Source organism: Puma concolor, chromosome A1, assembly GCF_028749965.1.
Source record: "Puma concolor isolate L17-30 chromosome A1, mPumCon1.1.hap2, whole genome shotgun sequence".
Lineage (NCBI taxonomy): Eukaryota > Metazoa > Chordata > Mammalia > Carnivora > Felidae > Puma > Puma concolor.
The window spans coordinates 168,016,972-168,042,845 of NC_141667.1; the positions used below are offsets into that span (position 1 = coordinate 168,016,972).

Here is a 25,874-nt window from a genome sequence, read left to right on the forward strand (position 1 = left end):
GTTTCTTCACCAATGAGAGTCTGAATAAAGTGGAGATGCCACCTCCCTGGGGTCGTTCTGAGGTCAGTGATTTAATATGAAACACCTAAGGGGTCATAGTGCTCAAATTATTTTGTTGAGGGGGGCCTGGGTAGCTCAGTCGGTTAAGTGTCCAACTCGATCCTGGCTCAGGTCATGATCTCATAGTTCCTGAAATGGACCCAGCCCGGGACCCACGTGGAGCCTGCTGGGGTTCTCTCTCCCTCTCTCTCACCACTCCTCCCCCACTCATGCATGTGCACGCGCGCTCTCTCTCAAAACAAATAAACTTAAAAAAAGAATTTAAAATAAAATTAGTGTGTTAAATTAATGATTGAAGGAGAATATGCTACGGGTAAAACTAATGTACAAACTGTGATGGCTCACAGAGCAACTTGCCTGAGCTCTGTTAGGTGTCTGGGAAAAGGAAAATTTGGAAGTGTTTTTGCTGCTGCACCAGCTTGGCCTAAAGATGGGACACAGTAGTAGGGAAAGGAACAGTTTCAGGATTTGATCTAAATGAACATTTTTTATGCCTAAGAGCTGAGTAAAAACAAATAGCCAATGAAGGCATTTGAGTATTAGAAGTGCTTTTAAAACCAGAGCAACATTTCTTGAGTACAAAATATTCTTTTGAAGGAACAGGAACTAAGGGGTGTATATTTGACTTACAGTGAATTGGTTCCTTTAGATGCTGCTTAAAGGGCTCACTGTCAACATTCTGAGCAGTAAAATACACATCTTTTGGAGAAATGATAGCAAGGACTATCTACAAATCACTGTTCTAAACACTGTACGTGCATTAACTTATTTATTCTTCAAAACAATTTGTAAAATACATGATATTATCCCCATATTACCAATGAGGAAATAAACACAGAAATATTCATCTTAACTTCCCCTACGGGATACAGCTAGCAAGTATAGAGCCAGTATTTGAGCCTTCAGTGCTTCTATGGAGACTCCTAGGAAGAGATGACCAATAAATCAAATAGGACAGGAGTGTTACTAATCTTGAAAGAGAAGTGTACAGTAACTTCCATATAGTTTTTGGAAAATTAGTCTCTGTAAACCCTACTATGCTCTTAATAACTGCCAAACTTGTATATCAAGTTATTAAGTAATCCTATATATCAAGACTTTTCTAAAATTATTTATGGCCAATAGGCAATCTGTATAAACTCATCCTCTTTTCCTAGGTGTCACTGTATTCTCCATGTGGCATTTGTCTCCTTTCCTCTTGGTTCCTCCTATCTACCTCTTCTCTTAAATATTTCATTAAACTCTATGAAACTGCTGATATTCAACCATGTTTGACCTACAAAAATGACAACTTTGTTTGGTCCAAGCTTATATAATTAAATTTTCTACTTCCTGTTATGTAGTCTTACAGGAATCTAAAATTATAGTCATAACGTATATTGTTTCATTGATTATAAAAATCAGATATAAGATGGTTTCTTATACTACTTAGGCGGAATTGTCACGGGCTTCAAACCGAATTCCAAGGGTACTCCCTATGTAAAAGAAAGGTTCACAATATTCACATTATTAAAAGTAGAAAACAAAACTTTATTTGATGAAAACTTCTTAAAAGTTCCAGTGTGAAGTAACAAAATCAACAACCTACAAATCTCTCAGTCCTTTGCATTTCACGCAAAATATTCTCTTCAGAAAAATGACCATTTCACAATATATATCCCTGTCTGTAGGCTAGGCATGTCTGAGTGGATAAATGGATATAAAATTCAAAAGAGAAGAAAATGAAAATATTTTAAAAATAAAAATCTGAACCCTCTCCTTGAGGTGTATTGCAATATGGTTACCAACATATTCAGCACCTTGTAAGAATCAAGTTACTGATTTGAGTCATGAACAGCCCCTGAAATGAAAGAACATGTCACAGGCTGACAGCAGAAAAAAAATTGACATCAACTAGAGAGGAGCTGAAATACATGAAATCCACTCTTTCTGAACTATTTAACACTCACTACAAACAGCTAATTGTATGACTTAAAAAAGGAAGCAGCTCAGAGTTGGGAATATGGATATTTGTCCTCTGAGTGGCAATGGCATTCCTAATGCATCTTTAATGCTGTTAACAACATAGGACTCCACACTCAGGAACCAGTCAAATATTGGAAGATCTCATTTCACAGATTACCTTGGATATAGAAACTTTGAATTCCACTTTTCTTTTATTCTATCCCAAAACAAGGTTCACTGTAGACAGAAGTCTTTCAAGGCCTGAAGATCTTGTCAATGTTGGATGGTAACATACCAAGTCAAGAAAGCCAAGAATATCCCGAATCAATGCACCAATAGAAAAGATCAGTTTCTTGAGTCTTTGCTTTGCCTCTTTATTGAGGATCCTGAAAAAGTTAGTCAGGAAACAAATGAGGCAGGCAAGATGCTGCTTGCAAGTAAAAGAATTCTAGACTCACTAAATAATTTTAAATGAGCTTTAACCATGAGAGAAAGCTAGAAATCAACAGCCCCAATTTTCTTTAAAAGGGCAGATGGTACCTTTTATCTTGAGTTTAGGAATAAAACTATCTGCAACAAATGTATGGCGATCGAGTTATAAGAAACCACTTCATGCTTAAGTATTTCAAATCATGATGCTATTAAGTGAATTTGTGTTTGATTTGTTTATATGTAATTTTATTGGATTTTGTGAAATTGTCCATAATGTTTATATACTCTTTAAAAGGACAATAATCTGTGCTTACCTGCTTCTATATCTGAAATCACCCATCATAATCATATACAAGCTTATTTACTGGAGAACTACAAGGTTATATTTTGTACCACAAGCTCTGTTCCTATTTAGTGTAGACTTAATAAAACCTTCTACTGTCTTAATGCAGTCTTGTATAGAGCAGTCATGTGTATAACACAAGTTGTTCAATACCCAACATGGTCAGTCATTCCCATCATAATCACTGTAACCCTGGTAACCACTGTTCCTTCTCTCATGGATACTGGACATCTTTTTCCATGCCGAGTCCTGATGGAAACTAGCACTGAAAGACCGGCCCAGGCGCCCATGCTGCTTCTTGGAGATATTATCTTCACTCTCAGATTTAGCTATTCCCTGGGCATGTGTTGGAGGGTGTGATTCTTGTCTAATGGTTCCAAATGGAAAGTTCCAAAGGCCAAATCGTTGCCAATTAAGTCTCTGGAATGCTATGATGCAATGCAAATTTCCCCCAACCTGAGAAGAAAAAAAAAAAAAAAGGTTGGGTTAAGAAAGTGAAAGGAAATTAATTATACTAATAATGTGGGTTCCTATGAATTGCCTTATTTTTCCCCCTTCACCTGCCTCAAAACAGTACTTAGCCTTTTCAGATATCATCAGATCACCTTATCCTGCATCATTCTTGACCAGCTGCCTTTACAAAAATATAACAATGCCCACAGGAGCCAAAACAACCCCCCCACCACCCATATGACTCTCCACTGGTCACACACACTGCTGCTTCCCCATCTGCCCAATCCAAACACCAAGATCATTCCTCTTCCTGTCTCCTATATGTTCTTGATGTTAGTAGGACCATATCAGTGGAATGTCAACTCAATCCACAGAATCTACTTTCACTGAGAACCTCCCCAAGCCTCCTTGTTTGTACACATGACTCTGCTTCATGGCCACAGTTCATTTGGCTCAGAAGTGAACACCTGACCCAAGCTGGGCCAAAACTATGGGACTGAGCCTGGGCAGGCCACTCTCAGCCTATCTAGACTGCTCACCTGAAAGGGAGACATAAGTTGAAGTTCTTGATCTTCAGAAAGTAAATATTCAGACAGATAAGAACAACATGTAACTCCCAGAAGAATGAGACAGAGAAGCTACTTGGCCCCTGCCACCATTCTTTTACCAGGTACCAGACCCTTCTGATTCCGGGCTAGCCTCCTTGTGCTTTCATTCTAAAGATACCCCTCTTTCCTGAACATAATTTTCACTCTTCTATCTGAGATAATCTGAACTGGATTTCTGTTATTTACAACCTAAGGAGTACTGAGTAAAACAGTGCCTTTTGTCGGCTTGGGAAATATCTTCAGATACAATGGTGTTCTTACCTTCTTTGTTTTTCGATACTGCAGCCCCCTCTCTAAGTGTCGGATATCTAGATATTCTGGATTTTGAGTGTTGAGATCAGTAACAATATCTGCCCACCTATAGTGAAAAAGGAAGGATAAAGCACACTTTTCTCTAAGTACAAAATACCACTGTAATGGAACTTTTCACATGAGCAATTTGCTACAATATTACCATAACGATAATTCTTTCATAACAAGATTGTTCCACATCCCAAGCCCTAATTCTTTTTTTATGACAAGTCTGCTTAACCAACTATTGCCAAGATTCTCAGTTCAAAAAATGGCTACTTTCATTATGAAATACATATTTATCAACCCGTTAAATGACATCCTGCAGGCTAGAGTAGAAACAGCCCATATTTCCGTTTCAATTAGAGTCGAGTTTTCAAAAGATTTCAAAGTTAACATGTGTTTATTCACAGATAACATGATTGATTGTATAGAAAACACAAAGCAATTACAAATTACTTTGGATTATAAAACTATTACTGGAATTGTGAGTCTGATAAAAATGCAAGATTCAAGGCCTATGTAGAAAAATAGATTGCATTTTTGTACGCCACCAGAAACTAATTCAGAAGTGAAATTTTTTAAAGGAAGGTGCCAAGCGGTACAAACTTCCAGTTATAGGATAAATAAGTACTAGGGATGTAATATACAACATGGTGATTATAGCGAACACTGCTGTGTGACATACAGGGAAGTTGTTAAGAGAGTAGATCCTAAGAGTGCTCGTCACAAGGAGAATTCTTTCGTTAACCTACTGTAGTCATCATTTCACAATATATGTAAATCAAACCATCATGCTCTACACCATTAACTTATATAGCAATATGTGTCAATTACGTCTCAATAAAACTGGAAAACAGACAAATTTTTTATTGCAAATGGTATCGATTTGCAATACCATCAAAAAACATAACAAACTTATAGATCTGTACAGCATAATGGCTACAGTTAATAATACCGTATGGTACTCTTGAAACTTGCTGAGAGAGCAGATCTTAAGTGTTCTCACCACATATAGGCAGAAAAGGTAACTACGTGAGCTGATATGTTAATTGACACTTGGTTGTGGCAACCATTTCACAAAATGTAGATCAAATCAGCACACGGTACACTTTAAATATATACATTGTACTTGTGTATTACAACTCAATAAAGCCAGGAAAATAAAAAAAAATAAGTAAAAAAAAAAACAAAATAACAATATCAAATATTGGAGAAGATATGAAGAAAAGCTGGGTTCTCCATACATTGCCTGTAGGAGTATAAAATGGCATAACCCCACTGGAGAACTTTCTCCCAGCTTCTTAAATACACAGCTATCCTATAATCAGCAGCCCCAATCCTAGATACCTATCCAAGAGGAAGAAAACATATAAACATGTCCTCCAAAAACTTGCACAATAAAATGTGGCAGATCCATACAGCAGAAAATTATTAGGCCATATCAAGGAATGAAGTTCTGGACTATGCCACAACACAGATGAACACTGAAAACATTACTCTAAAGTGAAAAAAGATACAAAAGTCCACATATTGTATGATTCCATTTATAGGAAATGTCCATATCAGGCAAATGCAGAGATAGAAAGTAGATCAGTGTTGCCAGGGAGTGAGGGGAGGGGGCTGGGGAGTGACTACTAATGGGTATGGGGTTTTAGTTCCTAGAATTAGATCGTGGTGGTTGATGCTCAACTCTGAATATACTAAAATCCACTGAATTGTATACATTTTTAAAAGGGTGAACCTTATGGTATGTGAATTTTATCTCAGTGAAGCTGTTAACCTAGAAATTTTCTAACGATATAAACATTAGCGTTCCTAATAGCTTTACCCACATAAGACCAAACTCAAAATAATCCAAATGGTCATCAACAGAAAAATGGATAAAAAATCGTGGTACACTTACATTAGTTAATACCACTCAGCAGTAAAAAAAAAAAAAAAAAAAAAAAAATCATGATATGCATGACAAAATAGATGAATCTCACAAGGTTACTTAAATGATAGAAGCCAGATAAGAAAGAATATTTTATGACTCCATTGACATGAATTTCAAGAACATGCAAAGCAACCCATCATGACAGAGCAGAGGCTGTCTATGGGGACTGACAGGAAAGGAGAATGAGGGTACTTTCAATACAATGAAAATGTTCCATATCTTGATTGCAGTGATGATTACACAGGTATATTCATTTATCAAACTCCACCTAATTATACAATTAAGATCTGTGCATTTCACTATATGTAAATCTTACCTAAATTAAAGAGAATAAGGGAAGTTAACATACTTTTTACAGTGAATAGCAGGATGTTTTCTACTTGATTCTCCAATTAAGATCCAATACTCTACTTCTTGTGGTGAGAGGGGACCCCTGCTAAATATAAAACAGATTAAAAGTAGGCTTAATAAAGGTCATTCACTCCCTTGAAAATATTGCTTCCGCTATGTTAATAAAAAATATACTAAAGTTATTCAAAGATGACATTCATTAATACTAGAATAGATAATTGGAGTTTAAGCTTGAACAAACTTCTTAAGACCATTAAAGAGAAAGCATAAATAAAACTTAGGTCTTGATCTCAATTATAAAATCTAGGGATAAAAAAAAAAAGAAAAAAAATGAAATATACCACCTCTTAGAATCTAAAAAGAAGAGAAAAAATCCTAGCATCCTACAAGCATTCTTCAGCTACTCCTCTCCTTTCACTGTGCATTTAGAAGTTTTCAAAAGGCATCCTAAAAATGAAACCCTAAAGTCAGATGCCTAAATCCCACTCCGGGAAATTCAAGTAGATCTAGAGGGATTTGCACAGTTGTAAAGGCATCTCAGGTGATGCTTAGGTACAGGCAGAGGTGTGGAACTCTCCCCTAATGGGTACAAAGTTGGACTACCTACTTTTTCATGTTTTATGTTTGATAGATGTCTGGAGTAAGGTGAAGCCTCAGGATGAAACCATAGAAGAAACAATATACCTCACCTCCAGAGAGATGAATAAAACATTTTAGGATTCGGAGAGATCAAGTACTTTCCCTCTTGTTCCTCATTCACAAAACTATAATGTCCAGCTTCCTGGTTCTCCCAGATCTCAGGATACTGCCCCAGCATCCCCCAACCCCACAGTGCCTTGAGAGGGACTCATGCTTGCATGGCCTCCAGCCTCAAAGAACCCATCCTATCCCCAGATGAGGAAGCCATGTTCTCCCTGCCTGACCTTCAGCCTTCACCAAAAGAAGAGAGCTGCCCTCTCCTCCTCCTCAATGACCGATGCTACCCACCCAGGACAACACTGATAAATTCCACATTTTTCACTAGGAGGAAAGAAGATGCTTCTTAATGTGCTCAGTTGGGACAGCTTTTTGACACAAGATCCCCTAACTCATTTTCCATGTGAACAATGGATGAAAACACAGTGACATAATACGTGAAGTCCTTTGCAATCATTTTGTAATAAAGGTAAAAGTGGTTTTTCAGATGTCTTTCATTGCACGAGTCTGAACAACAGCATCTAAGTGAATAATGTAAAAGCCCAATTAACCAAATGCAATTCTGCAAAAGAACTAGCTAAATATTTAGAGCATAGTCTAACTTGATGCAAATGAAAGAAATAATCAAGGCTTCCAATTTCTGAGTGACTAAATATTTCCTAAATGCTTTCTTTTTTTGGTGAGTTACCCACATAAAATATGGAAATGCTTCTCTCAGTGAGTTATCCACATAAAATATGGAAATCCTTACCTGAATGCTTTATTAGCTTTAACAGGGGTTGCTTCGAAGCCAATTGGACAAAAATAATGATTTTGGCAATGATAGATATAAGCCAGTGATTCATCTTTCAATCCATGAGTTAACTTCGACAAGGCCCCAGAAGCTACACAAAACAAAAGCAAACAAACTGAGGAACCATAAAGCACTGTGGACGCTTTACACAAATGACTAGCTAAGGACTGAAGGGAAGACATGACTTGGAAGACACTGACATTGCTGGGGGAAAAGGAGAAGATTTATAGATACACAAAAATATGAATAAATGTAGTTTCAGTTTTACCCTTTTGACTGAAATTCAGATAAACTGAATAGGAAACTTAAGACCTGAAATACATCCTTGCTTACCAAAATCTTCTAATAACACCTACTTGTCTACAGAATTTAATTACCACATAAAACCTAACACCTAGTGTGTACAACAATGGTCTCAACTTTTCTGGTTGTGCACATCTGTCATGGGAAATTTCTGAATCAACATGCCCATGAGAAGCATTTTTGTTTATGGATACTATGGTACTAATAGGACTTTATAGAAGACATACAAAAGGTAGGAATTTTGAAATTAAATTAAAATACTGACAATATAGGGGTGCCTGGGTGGCTCAGTTGGTTACGTGTCTGACTTCAGCTCAGGTCATGATCTCACGGTTTATGGGTTCGACACCCCCCCCCCCCCCCCCCCGCATCAGGCTCTGTGCAGACAGCTCAGAGCCTGCAGTCTGCTTTGGATTCTGTGTCTCCCTCTCTCTCTGCCCCTCCCCCACTCACGCTCGCCTGCTCTCTCTGTCTCTTTCAAAGATGAACAAACTTTAAAAAAAGTTTTTTTTTAAAATAATGACATTCTATTATGTTTTTCTCATTCCACAGTGGTCATCTCACACAGCCCCAATAATGTATACGTCCCCAGTTTGAAGAGCACTGATGTTGATGGGTAGATAGTACACAGACTCCAAAAATGCAGACTTTCCCCGCTAATACACACTTTAATGTTTCTACAAAAGTTACCCAGACAGGAGGGACAGGTTTCTCAAGCCAAGTAATGAGATAAGAACATCTTTCGGACAGGCTGGTCATACCACAGACTCCTTCTTTTATATTTCCCACAGCTATATTAGTTGTGAAGTAATTTCAAAAGTAGTATCATAAGCAGTAAGTTTTTACCAGCACTCAATATTTAAAGCCATTGACTGAGGTCTCATTAACATGCATCTCCCGGAAGAAACTAAATTATTCATGAACAAATAGCCCATTAAAACTGGAAAGCCTAAAAATAGGTGAAGTAGATGAAAGCTTGCAATTTGTGGTTTCTCTAATTGACTTTCTGGCCACTGAGATGGTTGGAGACCACTAAAAACAGCAGGTCAATAGCTGTAGCACAGCTAAGAAGGCAGGACCCCACCCTACCCCTGTAGATACACACGATTTGTGGGCTCCATGGAGACAATAACATTTCTGGCTTAAATTCTTTCTCCAAGGCTTCATGTAGGTCTTTCCCATAGATTTTACTTCATGGCCAGAAGCACCAGAACGTACCTGTATGGCAAGGTGATCTTTTCCACTAAAATCTCTATTACATAATGACAAATGATAAATCTTTCTGCAGCTTTTGGTTGACCTCCCCTGACAATTTAAAATCTGACACCCAAGGGCAGCTCTAAATGAAGAACCATCAGAACTAAAATTCAGAAGAGGGTATGTCACTTCCTTCATTACAGATGGGTTCTAGGATAGTGAGCAAACATAAATGTATGCATTTAGTCTCCTAACAGATTCAATAATTACAAAAGATGGTGACACACATAGTTGGTTTAGAAAAAACTCTTCAAACCTTTCTTAAAATTGTGAAAATGCCCCATAAAAAATTTTCCGAAATGACTAAAAGTTTTAATGAAAAGAATTTTTATTTTAGCTTCTTAATGGCTATCTTTAAGTATTTCACATTATCCTTCTTTAAGTCGAATGTAACACAAAACACCTGTGAATAGTAATGAGTCTAATTTCCTAGAATATATTCAGGATTTCAGAAGCAAATGAGATAACTAAGAAAATTTGCTCTCATTAACCTTCACATCTTTTTGTCCACTGTAAACACTCTTTGACCATGTCCTCATTTTCTAGAAGACATGAGGTGATTTTTCTTCTGTAGCATAATGGTTATGGGCTTAGTGCTAGCCAGGGATGTTTCTGTTCCTTACCGCAAGGTTCTGATTGAGTTAGAGCAGGGATTAGCAAGCTTTTTCTTAAAGGGCCAGAGAGTAAATATTTGAGGTTTGTGGGTCATGAGCACTACTCATACTACTCAACTCTGCCATTGTAGCATGGAAACAGCCATAGGCAATGTGTAAGCAAATGGATATGGCTGTGTTCCAATCAAACTTTATTTACAAAAAGGACTGTAGTTTGATGACCTCTAATTTAGATCAGTAATTTTCAGACTTTTTTCCATATGGAACCCTGGTGCAAGGAACGTTGACATGGCATACTAGTGCATAAAAAAAGCCAAAAGCAAATTGCTGTGGCCAAAAAGGAGGTAGGGAATCTAGATCCCAAGTTCTCCCCTGACCCTGCACCAAGGCACCACCATAGAATTCCCATGGCTCACCTGAGCACAATCTGAAAATCACCATATTTCCTGTCAATGGAAGACCCAGCTCTTGAAAAAGAGGTTGGATAATGCCTCTTTAGAAAGACCACAGCAATAGTTCTCAAGCTTGACACACAGGACTTGTTAAACACCTGATGGCTGGTACCCAACCCCAGAGTGTCTGAGCCAGCAGGTCTGGAGCGGGGACCAAGAATTAGTATGTCTAACAAGTTGCACAGGTGATGCTGATGTTGGCATTCTGAGAACTGGCCTAGAGTTAAAGGAAAATTTCATTTAATTCAATTCAGTAAGCAATTTCTGAGCACCTACTAAGTATACCAGGAACCGCAGGCAAACAAAAGGCAAGTGATACACCTGAAGCTACCCTCAGAGGGAAGATAAAACAAGTAACCTTAATATAGAGTGGGATAAGACAGAGCCACAGAAAAGGGTTGTAATTCAAAGGAGGAAGAGCACATCAGGTTTCAAGAATCAAGAAAGGGAACATTCAAGACAGAACTTCACCAAGTGGTAGGATTTCAGCAATCCAGACAGAGGAACAGGCATGAGGAAAAAACAAAGTCTTTACAGGGGAGGGATGTAATTAGGGAACAGCAAGTCGTCTACTTTAGAATCTAGGGTGTGATAGCGTAGCAAGGCCTACCGTACAGCACCCCAAGAATTTCAGGACAAGGTCAGAAAAATGTCACCCTCTGAAATAAAAAGACAGTAAATGCAGTATTTACTACACTGAGGTAGTCATCTGAAGACGTAACTTCCAGTCAGGAGAAGACATATCAATGTATTACTGATGGAAACTAAATTCAGAACGATGTTCAGCCTAGACCAGAGAATTTCTAAAAAAATCTGACACTTAAGTAACAAAGCAATCACTTCCAAGTGCAGGACCATGATCTGTATGGCACACAGAAGAAGAAAAGAACTAGGAGAATCAGCTGGCCAGCTGAACGGTGAGGAGATTTCCTGAGCTGCAGACAAGAGAATTCCGGTGCCTTGGTTTATTATATCTCTCACTGTAAGTTAATATATAAATAGTCTGGGTTTTTTTCGTTTCTTTAGCGTGAATCTGTTCTATACAGGTTGATTGATCATCTATAGGAAAACTGTAGAGAAGTCTAGAAGAATACATCAGAATGTATTTTACACGTTGAAAGACAAGAACCAGGGGGTGCCTGGGTGGCTCAGTCGGTTAAGCGTCCATCTTCAGCTCAGGTCATGATCTCACGGTTTGTGAGTTTGAGTCCCAATTCAGGCTCTCTGCCATCGGCACAGAGCCTGCTTTGGATCCTCTGTCCCCCTCCCCCCTTTCCCCTTCCCCCGCTTATGTACACAGGTGCATGCTCTCTCTTGCACTCTCTCAAAGAAACATTTTAAAAAATCCTCCATTCCTTAAAAAATAAATAAAAACAAGAACCAGATTCTTTAACCCAGCACATAATATCATCCTACAAGACTCTTCCTCCCTTGACATCTTTTAAATACAACTGGTTCAGGGGCGCCTGGGTGGCGCAGTCGGTTAAGCGTCCGACTTCAGCCAGGTCACGATCTCGTGGTCCATGAGTTCGAGCCCCGCATCGGGCTCTGGGCTGATGGCTCAGAGCCTGGAGCCTGTTTCCGATTCTGTGTCTCCCTCTCTCTCTGCCCCTCGCCCGTTCATGCTCTGTCTCTCTGTCCCAAAAATAAATAAACGTTGAAAAAAAAGGAAAAAAAAATTTTAAAAAAATAAATACAACTGGTTCAGGGGCACCTGGGTGGCTCAGTCAGTTAAGCATCCGACTTCGGCTCAGGTCCTGATCTCACAGCTTGTGGCTTCAAGCCCTGCATCCAGCTCTGTGCTGACAGCTCAGAGCCTGGAGCCTGCTTCAGATTCTGTGTCTCCCTCTCTCTGCACCTCCCCTGCTCAGGCTGTGTCTCTGTCTCTGTCTTTCTCTCTCTCAGAAACAAACATTTAAAACATTTAAAAAATAATAAATAAATAGATAAATACAACTGGTTCATGTAGGACAGCAGTGAAAGGCCAGTCTGCATTGGCTTTGAGTGATGCTAACAATTTTATGCTTTAAGCAAGCACTAGAGAGCTCCCAAAATAGAAGGATCTATTAGCACTACTCTTTGAAAAGATCTACCTGCCACAGTGTCTAATAAGAATTGGAGAAACCAGTGGATGAGGAGAGCAGAATATTAATGCATCAGCCAGCCGAGATGTGCGAAGGTTCTGTAGTAAGCTCATAGCAGTGGCCACGGTGAGAGTATCTGTGAGTAATATCGGGATAGGGCAGAGGTAGCTATTCTCTGTTACGCAAAATTAATGAGTTATGACACATACCAGAATAAAGATGGCATACATGAACATTAGTATAACTGTTAAGCTAGCTGATTTTTAAAAATTAATCAAGGGGCACCTGGGTGGCTCAGTCGATTAAGCGTCCGACTCTAGATTTTGGCTCAGGTCATGATCTCACGGTTTGTGAGTTCAAGCCCCATATCAGGCTCTGAACTGACAGCTCGGGGCCTGCTTGGGATTCTCAGTCTCTCTCTCTCTCTCTCTCTCTCTCTCTCTCTCTCTCTCTCTCTCTTCCCTTCCCCTCTGCGTGCTCTCTCTCTCAAAATAAACTTAAAAAATAAGATGAATCGAGATTTGCCAGGCATCAATATTGGTAGCTAAGAGAACCAAGAGTTTTAAGGTATCTGAAGAATAATAATAATAGTAATATAGTGGTAAAACTGAACCACTAGTTTGAACTAGTTGCTGACAACTTACTCAGAGTTTTATTATGAGTAATTACATCTCTGAAAAAAAAATACTTCCCTTCATATCAACAGTTCAATCTGCTAATTGTATCAAAATCCCTGTATTTTGTTTTTAGTCCATGAGTGAGCTCAGTTTCCACTGACTGAGGGACCTCTGGAAATGAGCAGGTCAGCAAACACTGGGGAGTTACAAAGTCGAAGAAACCTAGAACCCAGGAAAACAGGCCTAACAGTCCTTACAGGGTAACTTAAACAAAAAGAGAATATACATTTCAAAGTATTTTTCAAGTGAACAGCAACTGGTGACAATGGTTTTCACTACTGAACAAATGAGACTACTCAGTCCACTGAGACAAATGAGAAAAGCCAATTTTAGAACTCTTTCTTCCACAAAGAGGGAGAACAGAAAGGTCTTCTGCTTGACACAGGTATCGCCCCTCCCTCTGACTACAATCAGAAGTTCTAGGGCGGCATGAGCGAGGTCACAGGGCACCACATATGGACTCAAAGGGCTACCGAAGGCAGTCCTTGCGGTCAAGGAGCTGGACAGACACGTTAAAAAGATGAAACGTAAGGCTGCATATGCCAAATGGCCAATGACAAATGCAAATAATTAGTCCTATAGCAATTAAGAAGTGGCACCTTAAGTGGCAGGGAAAGCTTCAGCAATATAGCAGGGTTTGTGCAGGATAACTGATTGTTGAGAAGGAAGACCAGAAAATTCCACGGTGGGAAGCGGATCAATTATTCTTCAGGAAATACACACAGAAAAAGAAATAGGGAGGCACCCGAGTGGCTCAGTCAGTTGAGCGTCCAACTCTTGATTTCAGCTCAGGTCATGATCTCATGGTTTGTGAGATTAGTCCTGCGATGTTAGCATAGAGCCTGCTAAGGATTCTCTCTCTCTCTACCTTTCTCTCTCTCAAAATAAATAAATAAACTTTATTTTAAAAAAAGAAAAAGAGGGGTGCCTGGGTGGCTCAGTCAGTTAAGCATCAATTCTTGATATTGGCTCAGGTCATGATACCACAGTTCATGGGATCGAGCCCCACAATGGGCTCTGCACTGACAGTGTGGAGCCTGCTTGGGATTCTCTCTCTCCCTCTCTCTCTGCCCCTCCCTTGCTTGACCTTTCTCTCTCTCTCTCTCTCAAAATGAATAAACATTAAAAAAATTTTAATAAAAAATTAAAAAAAGAAAAAGAAATAGGAGTCGAGTATCGTGATAGGGAACATGAAAATATAAATAAAACCGTGAAAATATATTATTAAAATTCATTTGAAGAAATGGCAGCAATCCTACTCCCCATGCCAAGAAAAAGGGGTTGGGTCAGGGGAATAGGTGAATAGGTAGTTTATAACACTCCTCAGTGAAAAAGACTTCGTGCACGTTGGAGGAAGTTTAAACATACGGGTAAAAATGTCTGTAGATGCAATGAGAAAAAATGAAATATGGCCTTTTGTAGCGACGTGGATGGAACTGGAGAGTGTGATGCTAAGTGAAATAAGCCATACAGAGAAAGACAGATACCATATGGTTTCACTCTTATGTGGATCCTGAGAAACTTACAGGAACCCATGGGGGAGGGGAAGGAAAAAAAAAAAAAAAAAAGAGGTTAGAGTGGGAGAGAGCCAAAGCATAAGACACTGTTAAAAACTAAGAACAAACTGAGGGTTGATGGGGGGTGGGAGGGAGGAGAGGGTGGGTGAGGGGTATTGAGGAGGGCACCTTTTGGGATGAGCACTGGGTGTTGTATGGAAACCAATTTGACAATAAATTTCATATATTAAAAAAAAAAAATGTCTGTAGAGCCCAGTGCCACACAGCCTAGATTATTAGGGGCGCTGGTTAATCTACACATCGAATCATTAAATTAAAAAAGTCATAAAGAACCCAAGAAATAAAATAAATAAAATAAATAAAATACAAACCCTCAAAAATCTACAAATGAGAGTTTCTAATAAAAGTATGGCATAAAATCTTAAAGGTGGACAGGACATTTGGACAAAAATTGCTTAAAATTCCAGAAGAGTGGTTCCTAAACCAACTGTCTCTGGGGCCCTATTAGTATTTTCTTACATTCCATTAATAAATAATGACGTTTCTTAATTTGGGAATTTGATTAAATTTACATAACTGACGTTTCCGCTATACTCAGATTTTCTTTGATATCATATTCTTTCTGATATCACATTTCTTTCATATTATAATTCCTCTGAGTCTTCATGATTCCCTTGATTTACTTTAATTTTATTGACCTTTCTCTGCATAGAACCTGCCTCTCGATCTAGATGCTTGCTGATATTCATACAACAAAAATCTACAAACTTCTCTGATGAAATCCTCTTCTGATCCATAGGCAATAAGCAAGAAAAGAAATCCTGAGTCTCAGGCTGGTGTCTCCCGGGCCCCTCCTCATAATGCAGTCTTGGGACACCACCCTGAGAACTGTGTTATGGTATTTTTCCATTGTCTCAGACACATATGTGTGACATCCTCTCCATCAATTATTCCTTTATTTATAGAAAAGGTCTGCCAATCGCTGCTCTAGGTTAATGATTCACAGTGCGGACACGTCCAAGTGGTTACACAAGACCTCTTGGGGCACAGAAACAAAATACTAGAACATTTACTTCTGTTTGTTGTCATACTTAGAAAAACTAAGCTCTACTAATATCTACTCTATGGATTGAGCATGCATGTCACAAAGGCCACATGTCACACACGTGCAGTCCCCAGAGAAGAGTCAGAGTCCCACAGAAGAGGTGCTGGCTTACATCAGTAATTACTGCTTAATGAACAGAATCATTATTATACTTTGTAATAACGAGAAAATGACTGTTCAAATCTTTTGGGCCAGAAAACGATTCTACTTATTTTGCGAAAATAAACGTAAAGGTCTTAGGGCCAAATTATCCATTTTCTTTCACAAAAAGTCAAACGTCCCAAACCCACTTATTTGATGACAATGACATTCCAGTAACACTGATGTCAATTACAGTCATCATGGCAGATGCTTTTAAAAAAAAAAAAAAAAAAATTATTTTTTTGGGGCGCCTTGGGCAGCTCGGTTGGTTAAGAATTCGACTCTTGGGGTGCCTGGGTGGCGCAGTCGGTTAAGCGTCCGACTTCAGCCAGGTCACGATCTCGCGGTCTGTGAGTTCGAGCCCCGCGTCAGGCTCTGGGCTGATGGCTCAGAGCCTGGAGCCTGCTTCCGATTCTGTGTCTCCCTCTCTCTCTGCCCCTCCCCCGTTCATGCTCTGTCTCTCTCTGTCCCAAAAATAAATAAACGTTGAAGAATTCGACTCTTGATTTTGGCCCAGGTCACAGTCTCACAGTTGCATGAGTTTGAGCCCCACATCGGGCTCTGCGCACTGACCACGCGGGGCCTGCTTGGGATTCTCCCTCTCTCCCTCTCTCTCTGCCCCTTCCCTACTCGTGCTTTCTCTGTCTCTCTCTAAATAAATAAATAAACTTAAAAAAAAACAAAACATTTACTTATTTATTTTTAAGGGAGAGAGAGAGAGAGAGAGAGAGAGAGAGAGCACTCAAGCGGGGGAGGGTGGAGAGAGAGGAGGACAGAGGATCCAAGCAGGCTCCTGCTGACAGCAGAGAGCCTGATGCAGACACAAAGCTCAAACTTGTGAACCCTGAGATCATTGACCTGAGCTGAAGTTGGATGCTTAATCGACTGAGCCACCCAGGTGCCCCTGACAGATACTTATCTTAAAAAGAAAAAAATGTAACAATCTAAAAATGAAACAAAACCCTTGTGCTAAGGAGAAATAGAGCATTTGGGAGAAAAAATGTTCAGTAACATTTCTATTGGTATATAATTTTGTTGGTAAAAATGAGGTATGTTAATTATAAAAAATACTAGCCATATAATAGCTCTAAAATGTGCAAGGACCGTTAAAAGCAGCCAACACTAGGACCCACGGAGCAAGTGGTTAGGTTTGAGATCTGCAACCAGGAGACCTGATCTGACACCTAAAAATATCACTCACTAGCTGTGTAACTCTGTTCAGTTTATTGAACTTTCTCCACATCTCAGTTTCCTCATCAGTAAAGGGGGGAATGATACATCTGTGCAGGACTGATATGGAATTAAAGCAAGTAAATCAGTACAGTGCCTAGCACAACTAAATTCCCACTAAAAGATGGTTTTACTACTATAAAGCCAATGCTTAAAAACTAAGAAATAATAATATATAGTAAAATGTATCAAAAATGCCCTTCATTTCAATGAAATTACCCTCGAAAGTTTATACCATATGGGCAAGGTGACAGTGGTCAATGTGATATACCATATGATCATGGCAATGATAAACATCTTGTTTTACAGGCTGATATTATAAGCTATCAACACCATAAACTAAAGTACAGACCTGGCAAGGGTAAAAATCTAGAACCAACATAGTTAATATTATTTTCCTTTAACTTGAAGAGATAAAGTATAAGGTGTCTCTTTCCTAGAACAAAAAATATATACATTCTTAGGAAATGTGTCATCTGGCTAATAAGGGGAAATTACTAAATATTAGTAAAAAGTACATTAAGGAACACCAGGGTCACCAAAGATGTTCCTTACTTGTCAGTGCTGATGTGGCTCAGTCAGTTAAGCATCTGACTTTGGCTCAGGTCTTGATCTCATGGTTCATGAGTTCGAGCCCCACATTGGGCTCTCTGCTATCAGGACAGAGCCTGCCTTGGTTCCTCTGTCCTGTTCTCTCTGCCCCTCCCCAGCTCGTGCTCTCTCTGTCTCTCAAAAATAAACATTTTTTTTTCAAGTTCAAAATTAAGCCAATAATCTAAATGATATGGAAAACTCTCTATATATCCATAACCAGTACTACTCCTGGTTAAACAGTGCTTGGTTTAGTTACTATATGCATATCGATGAATAAATCTGGTTTTAAGGAACAGATGTTGATCAGAATACATAAATTAATCACAGAAATAAGATAATATCCATGGTATATTGTTGTCTAAATAATTCTGAGTTTAGGACTGTTTCATACAACTAAACATACATAAATGTGAAAATAAACACAAATATATAAAATACAAAGTTTTTAAGCTGATACATCATTTTATCTTCCCTGTGATACATATACCCTACATCACCCTGCCAATGACATTACAAAAACACTGGTTAAAATATTGAAAAGATTGTTAAAATACGTAACTGATGCACTTCCAGAGATTAAAAAAGAGATAAAAATAGATCTTAAGAAGGCTTTTGTCCTGAGGGTTTCTGCTAAGCCCCATAAAATTTAAGGTACTTCAATGGCTGCAGGAAGGATGCAGGAAGTAAGCCTGGGGTTGCCCAGGATGGAGAGGGAAGGAAACCAGAATATGTCACCCAAAATATGCCTCTTTGACATAAAAATTATTTTGAGCTGAAGGCAATTAAGAAGCCACAAATGCAGGAAAAGCTCTCTCAACCCTCCCCCTCCCAACCTAAAGGCAGGATGTAAATTTTTCTTTTACTGGAGACAGACTCTTAGCCCAGAGATGGCACCAGAGGAATATGCAAGCAAATCTTACTCCATTAGTGCCTTCCCAAAAATGTAACCCTCCCACAGTCTGCTGTCCTGGGACACTGAAAACGGCTTCCCTTTGTCCTGTCACTTCTTTACAAAGGTAATTGTTCTTTGTTGCAGAGGGTAAGTAAGCTGTCCTAAGCCACCACGCTGAGTTACTTTTCAGTGAGGTTTCTCCCACCTCAAGTTGTGCTGTAAACATTCATAAACTGGCTTTCTCTTGTTAATCTGTCAAATATAACTAGCATATAACTAAACAATCCTTAAAATCAATTACTCTTGGGGCACCTGGGTGGCTCAGTCGGTTAAGCGTCCGACTTCAGCTCAGGTCACGATCTCGCGGTCCGAGAGTTCGAGCCCTGCGTCAGGCTCTGGGCTGATGGCTCAGAGCCTGGAGCCTGATTCTGATTCTGTGTCTCCCTCTCTCTCTGCCCCTCCCCCGTTCATGCTCTGTCTCTTTCTGTCTCAAAAATAAATAAAACGTTAAAAAAAAAATCAATTACTCTGTGATAGCCAAGACTATTCTATCATGGAACTTTGTCACTTTCAAAGTCCATCGTCCTGTTATTAGATGTTATTATGTAAGCCTAACATCAAATATTCTACAATCTTGGCATTCCTTTTTAGGAAGAGGAGCTACAAATTCCATGTTTCTTCCTGAAAGAGTTTTACCAGCATGCGCGCGCGCACACACACACACACACACACACACACCCACAGGCCCAAATAATACAAATAATGTGTTGAAACAGTGTTTAGGACATGTTTCAAAACTCTAAAAGTTCTACATGCAAAGAGGAGGACAATTAAAAATATCCACCGGTATATGGGAAAGCACCCTACAGATCTCTATTACAATTTCCCCCTTGGATAAAGACATATAAAAGTAAAGACCGTGTTCAGGGTTTACAGAACGCCCCATTAATCAAATCAGCCAATCTTTGTGACGGATCCTAAAGTGTGTGTGTGTGTGTGTGTGTGTGTGTGTGTGTGTGTGTGTGTGTGTGTAAAAATCTTCCATGTGTTTACCTACCAGTTTCTCCGGCTGTTTTATTCTTCCCATGAGGCTTATATAGAACGTACGAGCATCCTTTTACGTGAAAGTGGTCATTAATTTGTCTAAACCATCTGCAAATGACAAGAAAATGTGCTCATAGCAATATTTCCATAGCACAGATAACATCAATGCCATTCCAGAGAAATGCGGGCAGCACCCAAGTTTGGCATATCCATAGCAGTTGGGGCCCAGCAGCTGGAAACCTGGTCTACAATCCACTTCTACAGCACTGCTCTTTTACAGAACTAGAAATAAGGTATTGTCTGTAAGTGAGGACTTCATACCTCATAAGTGTTGTATTTCCAGTGAAAGGGCCGAACCTAATATCTTCAAATGGAGGTTGAAAGCCCAAAATATGTAAAGCTTCTTCTTGGGTAACAGGTGGCAGACTAGAAAAGAAACATTGCCTTTCATTTTACAGTTCCAATCGCATGCAAATGATAACCTGTCTCAACGTTCATATGTCCATCTGATTTGGTTTTTGTTTTGTTGTTGTTATTTTTTTTTCTTCTTCTTCTTTTTTTTTTTTTTTAATTTACACCTGAGTTAGCATAGAGTGCAACAGTGATTTCAGGAGTAGGTTCCAGGGATTCATCCCTATGTGTAACACCCAGTGCTCATCCCAACAACTGTCCTGCATCTGATTTGTAAACAATTTTACTAATACAGGTGACCTTTGAACGACGTGGGTTTAAACTGTGCACTTACACACAGATTTTTTCTTTATAAATTCAGTGCAGAACTATAAATGTATTTTCTCTTTCTTAATGAATTTCTTAATAACATCTTTGTTCTCTAGCTTACTTCATTGTAAAAATACAGCATATAATACATACAAAATACTACATACAAAATATGTGTTCATCTACTGTTTACTTTATTGGTAAGGTTTCTGGTCAACGGTAGACTGTTAGTAGTTAAGTTTTGGGGGAGTCAAAAATAATATGTGGATTTTAGACTGCCCTAACCCCTGCATTGTTTAAGGGTCAACTGCATTTTTAATGTTTATTTTGTCACAATAATGCATACTTACTTTTTTTTAATTTTTTTTTAACGTTTATTCATTTTTGAGAGACAGAGAGAGACAGAGCATGAGCGGGAAGGGGCAGAGAGAGGGAGACATATCTGAAACAGGCTCCAGGCTCTGAGCTGACAGCACAGAGCCTGACGTGGGGCTCGAACTCACAAACTGCGAGATCCTGACCTGAGCCGAAGTCAGCCGTTCAACCGACTAAACCACCCAGGCGCCCCAATAATGCATACTTATTATTTTCAGCTAAAGGCTTATAAAAAATAGCAATTTTCTTCTCGATTTATGAAAAATCTATTTTTAAAAATGTCCAATTACAGGAGTGCCTGGGTAGCTCAGTTGGTTGAGTATCTGGCTCAGGTCATGATCTCAGGGTCATGGGATCAAGCCCTGCGTGGTGCCTGCTTAAGATTCTCTCTCTCTCTCTCTCTCTCTCTCTCTCTCTCTCTCTCTCTCTCTCTCTCTCCCCCTCTGCCCCTCACCCCACTCTAAAAATAATAAAAATAAAAGAAATAAAATATTTAAAAAGAAATCTTCAATGACAGAAAAAGCAATACAAAGTAACTTTGGAATTTGGAGTTTAGGGATACCACTAAATTAACATACTTACTTTCCAGCTCCTATTGTGCTGTACAAGAAATTCCAACAAGAAATTAATGAGGAGATGCCACAAGAAGTCTTATATTGCGGTCGGCTTATGCAGTACCTGAGAAAACAAAACGTTGCTTTCTTCACTTGAATGAATACAAAATATGCATATAGAAATATAACACTCGTGGCAACTAAATGTGTTAACATAATGAAAACTTCTCTCATTAAAGCCAAGGTAAAATCTTTACTCCCTTAAAATATTTTTGTATTTATTAAACATATCAGAAATGCATGCACAGCAACAATAAACCATCCAGTTTAATAAAGTTAGCTAAGTTTAACCACTAATTAAAGTAGATGTTCTCCAAACCAATGGAAAAAAATGATATATAAATGCAGATACCAACTACTGAAATTTCAGCATAAGTTACTAGTTGAGCTGCATACATGATTATTTGCAACTTCAAAAATACTGGAGAAATGAAACAAAGCATTGTCCCCATGTATCAACTTTTCAGAGATTTTTCAACTCAGACTACAAAACATCCATTTATCACCCACTGTGTCCAACTAAAACCAGCTCCATTGTCACAGAGAATTTTTTCTTTTCAGAATTTAATTTTTTTAATTAATTAATTAATTTATTTATTTGAGAAAGAGAGAGCACGAGCTGGGGAGAGGCACAGAGAGACAAAGGCAGAGGATCAGAAGCAGACTCCACACTGACAGCAGAGAGCAGATGCGGGGCTTGAACTCACGAGCCGTGAGATCATGACCTGAGCCAAAGTCCAATGCTTAACCGACTAAGCCAGCCAGGCACCCCATATCACAGAGAATTTTAAAATGTAGCACAAAATCCTTCCAAAGCACAATTTAATTGCACTGACTAATCCAGACAATTTTCCAAACAGTCATGTATCAAGAGAAGTGACCACAGCTAACATGAACAGAGGAGAAAAGAAGCAGACTATTCAATTTAAAAAAAAAAAGAAAGAAAGAAAGAAAGAAAGAAAGAAATAGTGGGGCGCCTGGTGGCTCAGTCGACTAAGCGTTTGACTTCAGCTCATGTCATGGTCTCACAGCTTGTGGGTTTGAGCCCTGCATCAAGCTCTGTGTTGAGAGTTTAGAGCCTGGAGCCTGCTTCAGATTCTGTGTCTCCCTCTCTCTCTCTCTTGCCCTCCCCGGTCATGCTCTGTCTCTGTGTCTCTCAAAAATAAATAAGCATTAAAAAAATTTAAAAAAAAATAGTATTGGGTTTCAAATTATTTCCCTAATTGCTTTTTTTTTTTTTTTTTTTTTTTTTTTTTTTAAGTAATCTCTATACCCTTGAAGCTGGAACCCACAACCCTGAGATTAAGAGTCACAGGTTAGGGGCGCCTGGGTGGCGCAGTCGGTTAAGCGTCCGACTTCAGCCAGGTCACGATCTCGCGGTCCGTGGGTTCGAGCCCCGCGTCAGGCTCTGGGCTGATGGCTCGGAGCCTGGAGCCTGTTTCCGATTCTGTGTCTCCCTCTCTCTCTGCCCCTCCCCCGTTCATGCTCTGTCTCTCTCTGTCCCAAAAATAAATAAAAGTTGAAAAAAAAAATTAAAAAAAAAAAAAAAAGAGTCACAGGTTCTACTGACTAAGCCAGACAGGTGCCTCTCCCAACTACTTTCTAATGAAGGTGCTAATAGTAGACAAAACAAAAAGGAGAAACAAGATTTATCATCACTAAACACAGTTTTAGTATTACCTTACAATTAATTACAAAAAGAGGGGTGCCTGGGTGGCTCAGTTGTTTAAGCATCTGACTCTTGATTTCGGCTCAGGTCATGATCTCACAGTTGTGAGACTGTGCTCCTCCTTGGGCTCTGAGCTGAGTGAGGGGCCTGCCTGGGACTCACTCCCTCTCTCTCTGCCCCTCCCCATACTTGTGCATATGCTCAAGGGCGCATATGCTCTCTCTCTCTCTCTGTCTCGAAATAAATAAAAATATTTAAAAAATTAATTACAAAAAGAAAAATTGCAGGTGTATGTTTATTTGTATATGTGCATATAATATGCATAATGCACATACATAAGTCAACAATGACCCTTGTATCTACAGGCTTAAGATACAAAAGAGATTATGGTTACTAAACTATATGGTTATTATATAGCCACATAATACAGGGATTGTTATGGATTGAACTGCACCCACTTAAAAAAGATACACTGAAGTCCATGGTGGCTCAGGCAGTTAAGCATCCAACTCTTGATTTTGGCTCAGGTCATCATCTCATGGTTTGTGAGACTGAGCCCCACATTGGGCTCTGCACTGACAGCATGCAGCCTGCTTGGGATTCTCTCTCCCTTTCTCTCTGCCCCTCACCCACTTGCAAGCACGTGCTCTCTGTCTCTTCTCTCTCTCTCTCTCTCTCTCTCTCAAAATAAATAAATAGGGGCACATGGGTGGCTCAGTTGACTGAGCGTCCGACTTCGGCTCAGGTCATGATCTCACGGCCCATGGGTTCGAGCCCCGCATCGGGCTCTGTGCTGACAGCTCGGAGCCTGGATCCTGCTTTGGATTCTGTGTCTCCCTCCCACTCTGCCCACCCCCCTCCCCCTGCCACTCATACTCTGTCTCTATCTCAAAAATAAATAAACATTAACAAGTTTAAAAATAAATAAATAAACTTTTTTTTTAATTACAAAAAGATACGTTGAAGACCTAACCACAGGTACCTATGAATACAATCTAATTTGGAAATAAGGTCTTCACAGATAAAATCAAGTTAAGATGAAGTCATACTTGAGTAAGTGTGGGCTCTTAATCCAAAATGGCTGGTGTCCTTATAAAAAAGAAAAAAGGGACATGCAGAGAGGAGAGTGCCGTGTGAAGACCCAAACACATGAAGGGAAAACTCAGAGACAGAAGTGTCGCAGCAGCAAGCCTAGGAATGCCAAGGACCGCCAACAAGGCACCAGAAGCTAGGATGAAGCAGAGTCTAGCCCTCGGATTTCAGAGGGAATGTGGCCCTCCCAACAGCTTGGGCTCTGACTCCCGACCTCCAGAACTATGAGCCAGTTCCTGTTGATTTAATCCAGCCAGTTTATGGCACTTTGTTATGGTAGCTCTAGGAAACTCATATGCTAATCATCATCCAGGAAACACTACAAACTGCTTTACATCCACAAAAGCAAAAAACCCTGAACACATTATGAATGGTTTTGTTTATAGCTATTTGCAAGGCTGTTTAAAAAAGAACTCCTCCCACAGAAATGACCCTGACTTGAGAAAGTGTTGGCGTTACAGGGCTCTCATATTTCAAACTCAGAAGCTAACTTCCATAAGAGCTCATGTATTCATAGCTACCACCTACATTCTGTTCTGCAACTAAATTTCCAACAAATGGACTTAGCAGTCACCATGACTTGTTTCCTGATGCTTTTCCATTCCTTATTTTTTCTCACCAGATATCTTGGGTGGTTGACATTCCTTGTTGAGTGGCTAAGAGCTCATGGCCATTACAGGCACTCAATTCTTGCATGACTGGGAGTCTGTTGCTTCCATACTTGAATGACAACATAAATAGGACACTTGGGTGACTTTTTCTCTCCTGAGAAACATGATTCCACTGTAGCCTGATAGCTAGTACTGCCATGATGTGAAGACCGAGACCAAAGGGGTAATTTCCCTTTGTACTGGTTTTGCACTGTCTACCCATGACTCCTTATGCTTGAACTCCAGTAACTCCACCAGAACGTGCCTTGGTGCTGATCAATCTGTATCTGTTTTCCTTTCCTGCGACACAGTTTGCACTTTTATATCTGCAGACTCTAGCTTTTCCTTCTTTTGGGAACGTTCCTTCCAATTGTGTCTTTCAATATTTTTTCTTTTTCTCTTTGTTCTGATCTCTTTCTCAGGAATACCAGTTAGTGATATTTGGAGCCTCTGTCTGTTACCCATATCTATCTGTTGTTGTTGTTGTTGTTGTTGTTGTTTTTAACAATTTTATTTCTAAGTAATCTCTACAGCCAATGTGAGGCTCAAACTCATAACCCCAAGATCAAGATTCATATGCTCTACCTACTGAGCCAGTCAAGCGCCCCAATATTTATCTGTCCTTTAATCATTTTTATATCTTTGTTCTTTTCCATTTGGGTTTTGTGCAATTTCCTCACACTGACTCACCATTAACTTAATTATGTTTTTCACTGGGTTGGGTTTTTTTTTTCCTGCTTCTAATGTGGTTTTCACCTGTGCAATGACTTTGTCCTCCACTTCTTTCTGTGGGCCTGTCAATTATTTCCCCTTCTGTAGTCATATAATCTCTTCTTTGACTTCATTTTGAAAAATTGTATGAATTATAACTTTTTTGATATAAAGGGCTTATTGTCAATTTTAACTTTATTTCCTTGAATAACTCTTCCAAAGA

The 25,874-nt window shown here is 39.3% G+C and overlaps 1 protein-coding gene across 4 annotated transcripts in view; it reads right to left on the reverse strand.

Annotated features, from left to right (window-relative positions):
• Nucleotides 1-1,566: 1,566 nt before the first annotated feature.
• The window catches only part of BIVM (basic, immunoglobulin-like variable motif containing), a 44,432-nt gene continuing 20,124 nt past the window's right edge, over nt 1,567-25,874 (reverse strand). For 3 of the 4 annotated variants that reach the window (XM_086708459.1, XM_086708462.1, XM_086708460.1), the window contains exons 4-10: nt 21,498-21,593; nt 20,142-20,246; nt 19,834-19,928; nt 7,869-8,001; nt 6,420-6,506; nt 4,102-4,198; nt 1,567-3,235 (exon numbers count right to left, since the gene is read on the reverse strand). In XM_086708459.1, the coding sequence (XP_086564585.1) occupies nt 2,942-3,235; nt 4,102-4,198; nt 6,420-6,506; nt 7,869-8,001; nt 19,834-19,928; nt 20,142-20,246; nt 21,498-21,593 (907 nt within the window). In that variant the 3' untranslated portion in view covers nt 1,567-2,941. The remainder of the gene's footprint in view (nt 3,236-4,101; nt 4,199-6,419; nt 6,507-7,868; nt 8,002-19,833; nt 19,929-20,141; nt 20,247-21,497; nt 21,594-25,874) is intronic. The other variant, XM_086708463.1, reaches the window with a different exon arrangement.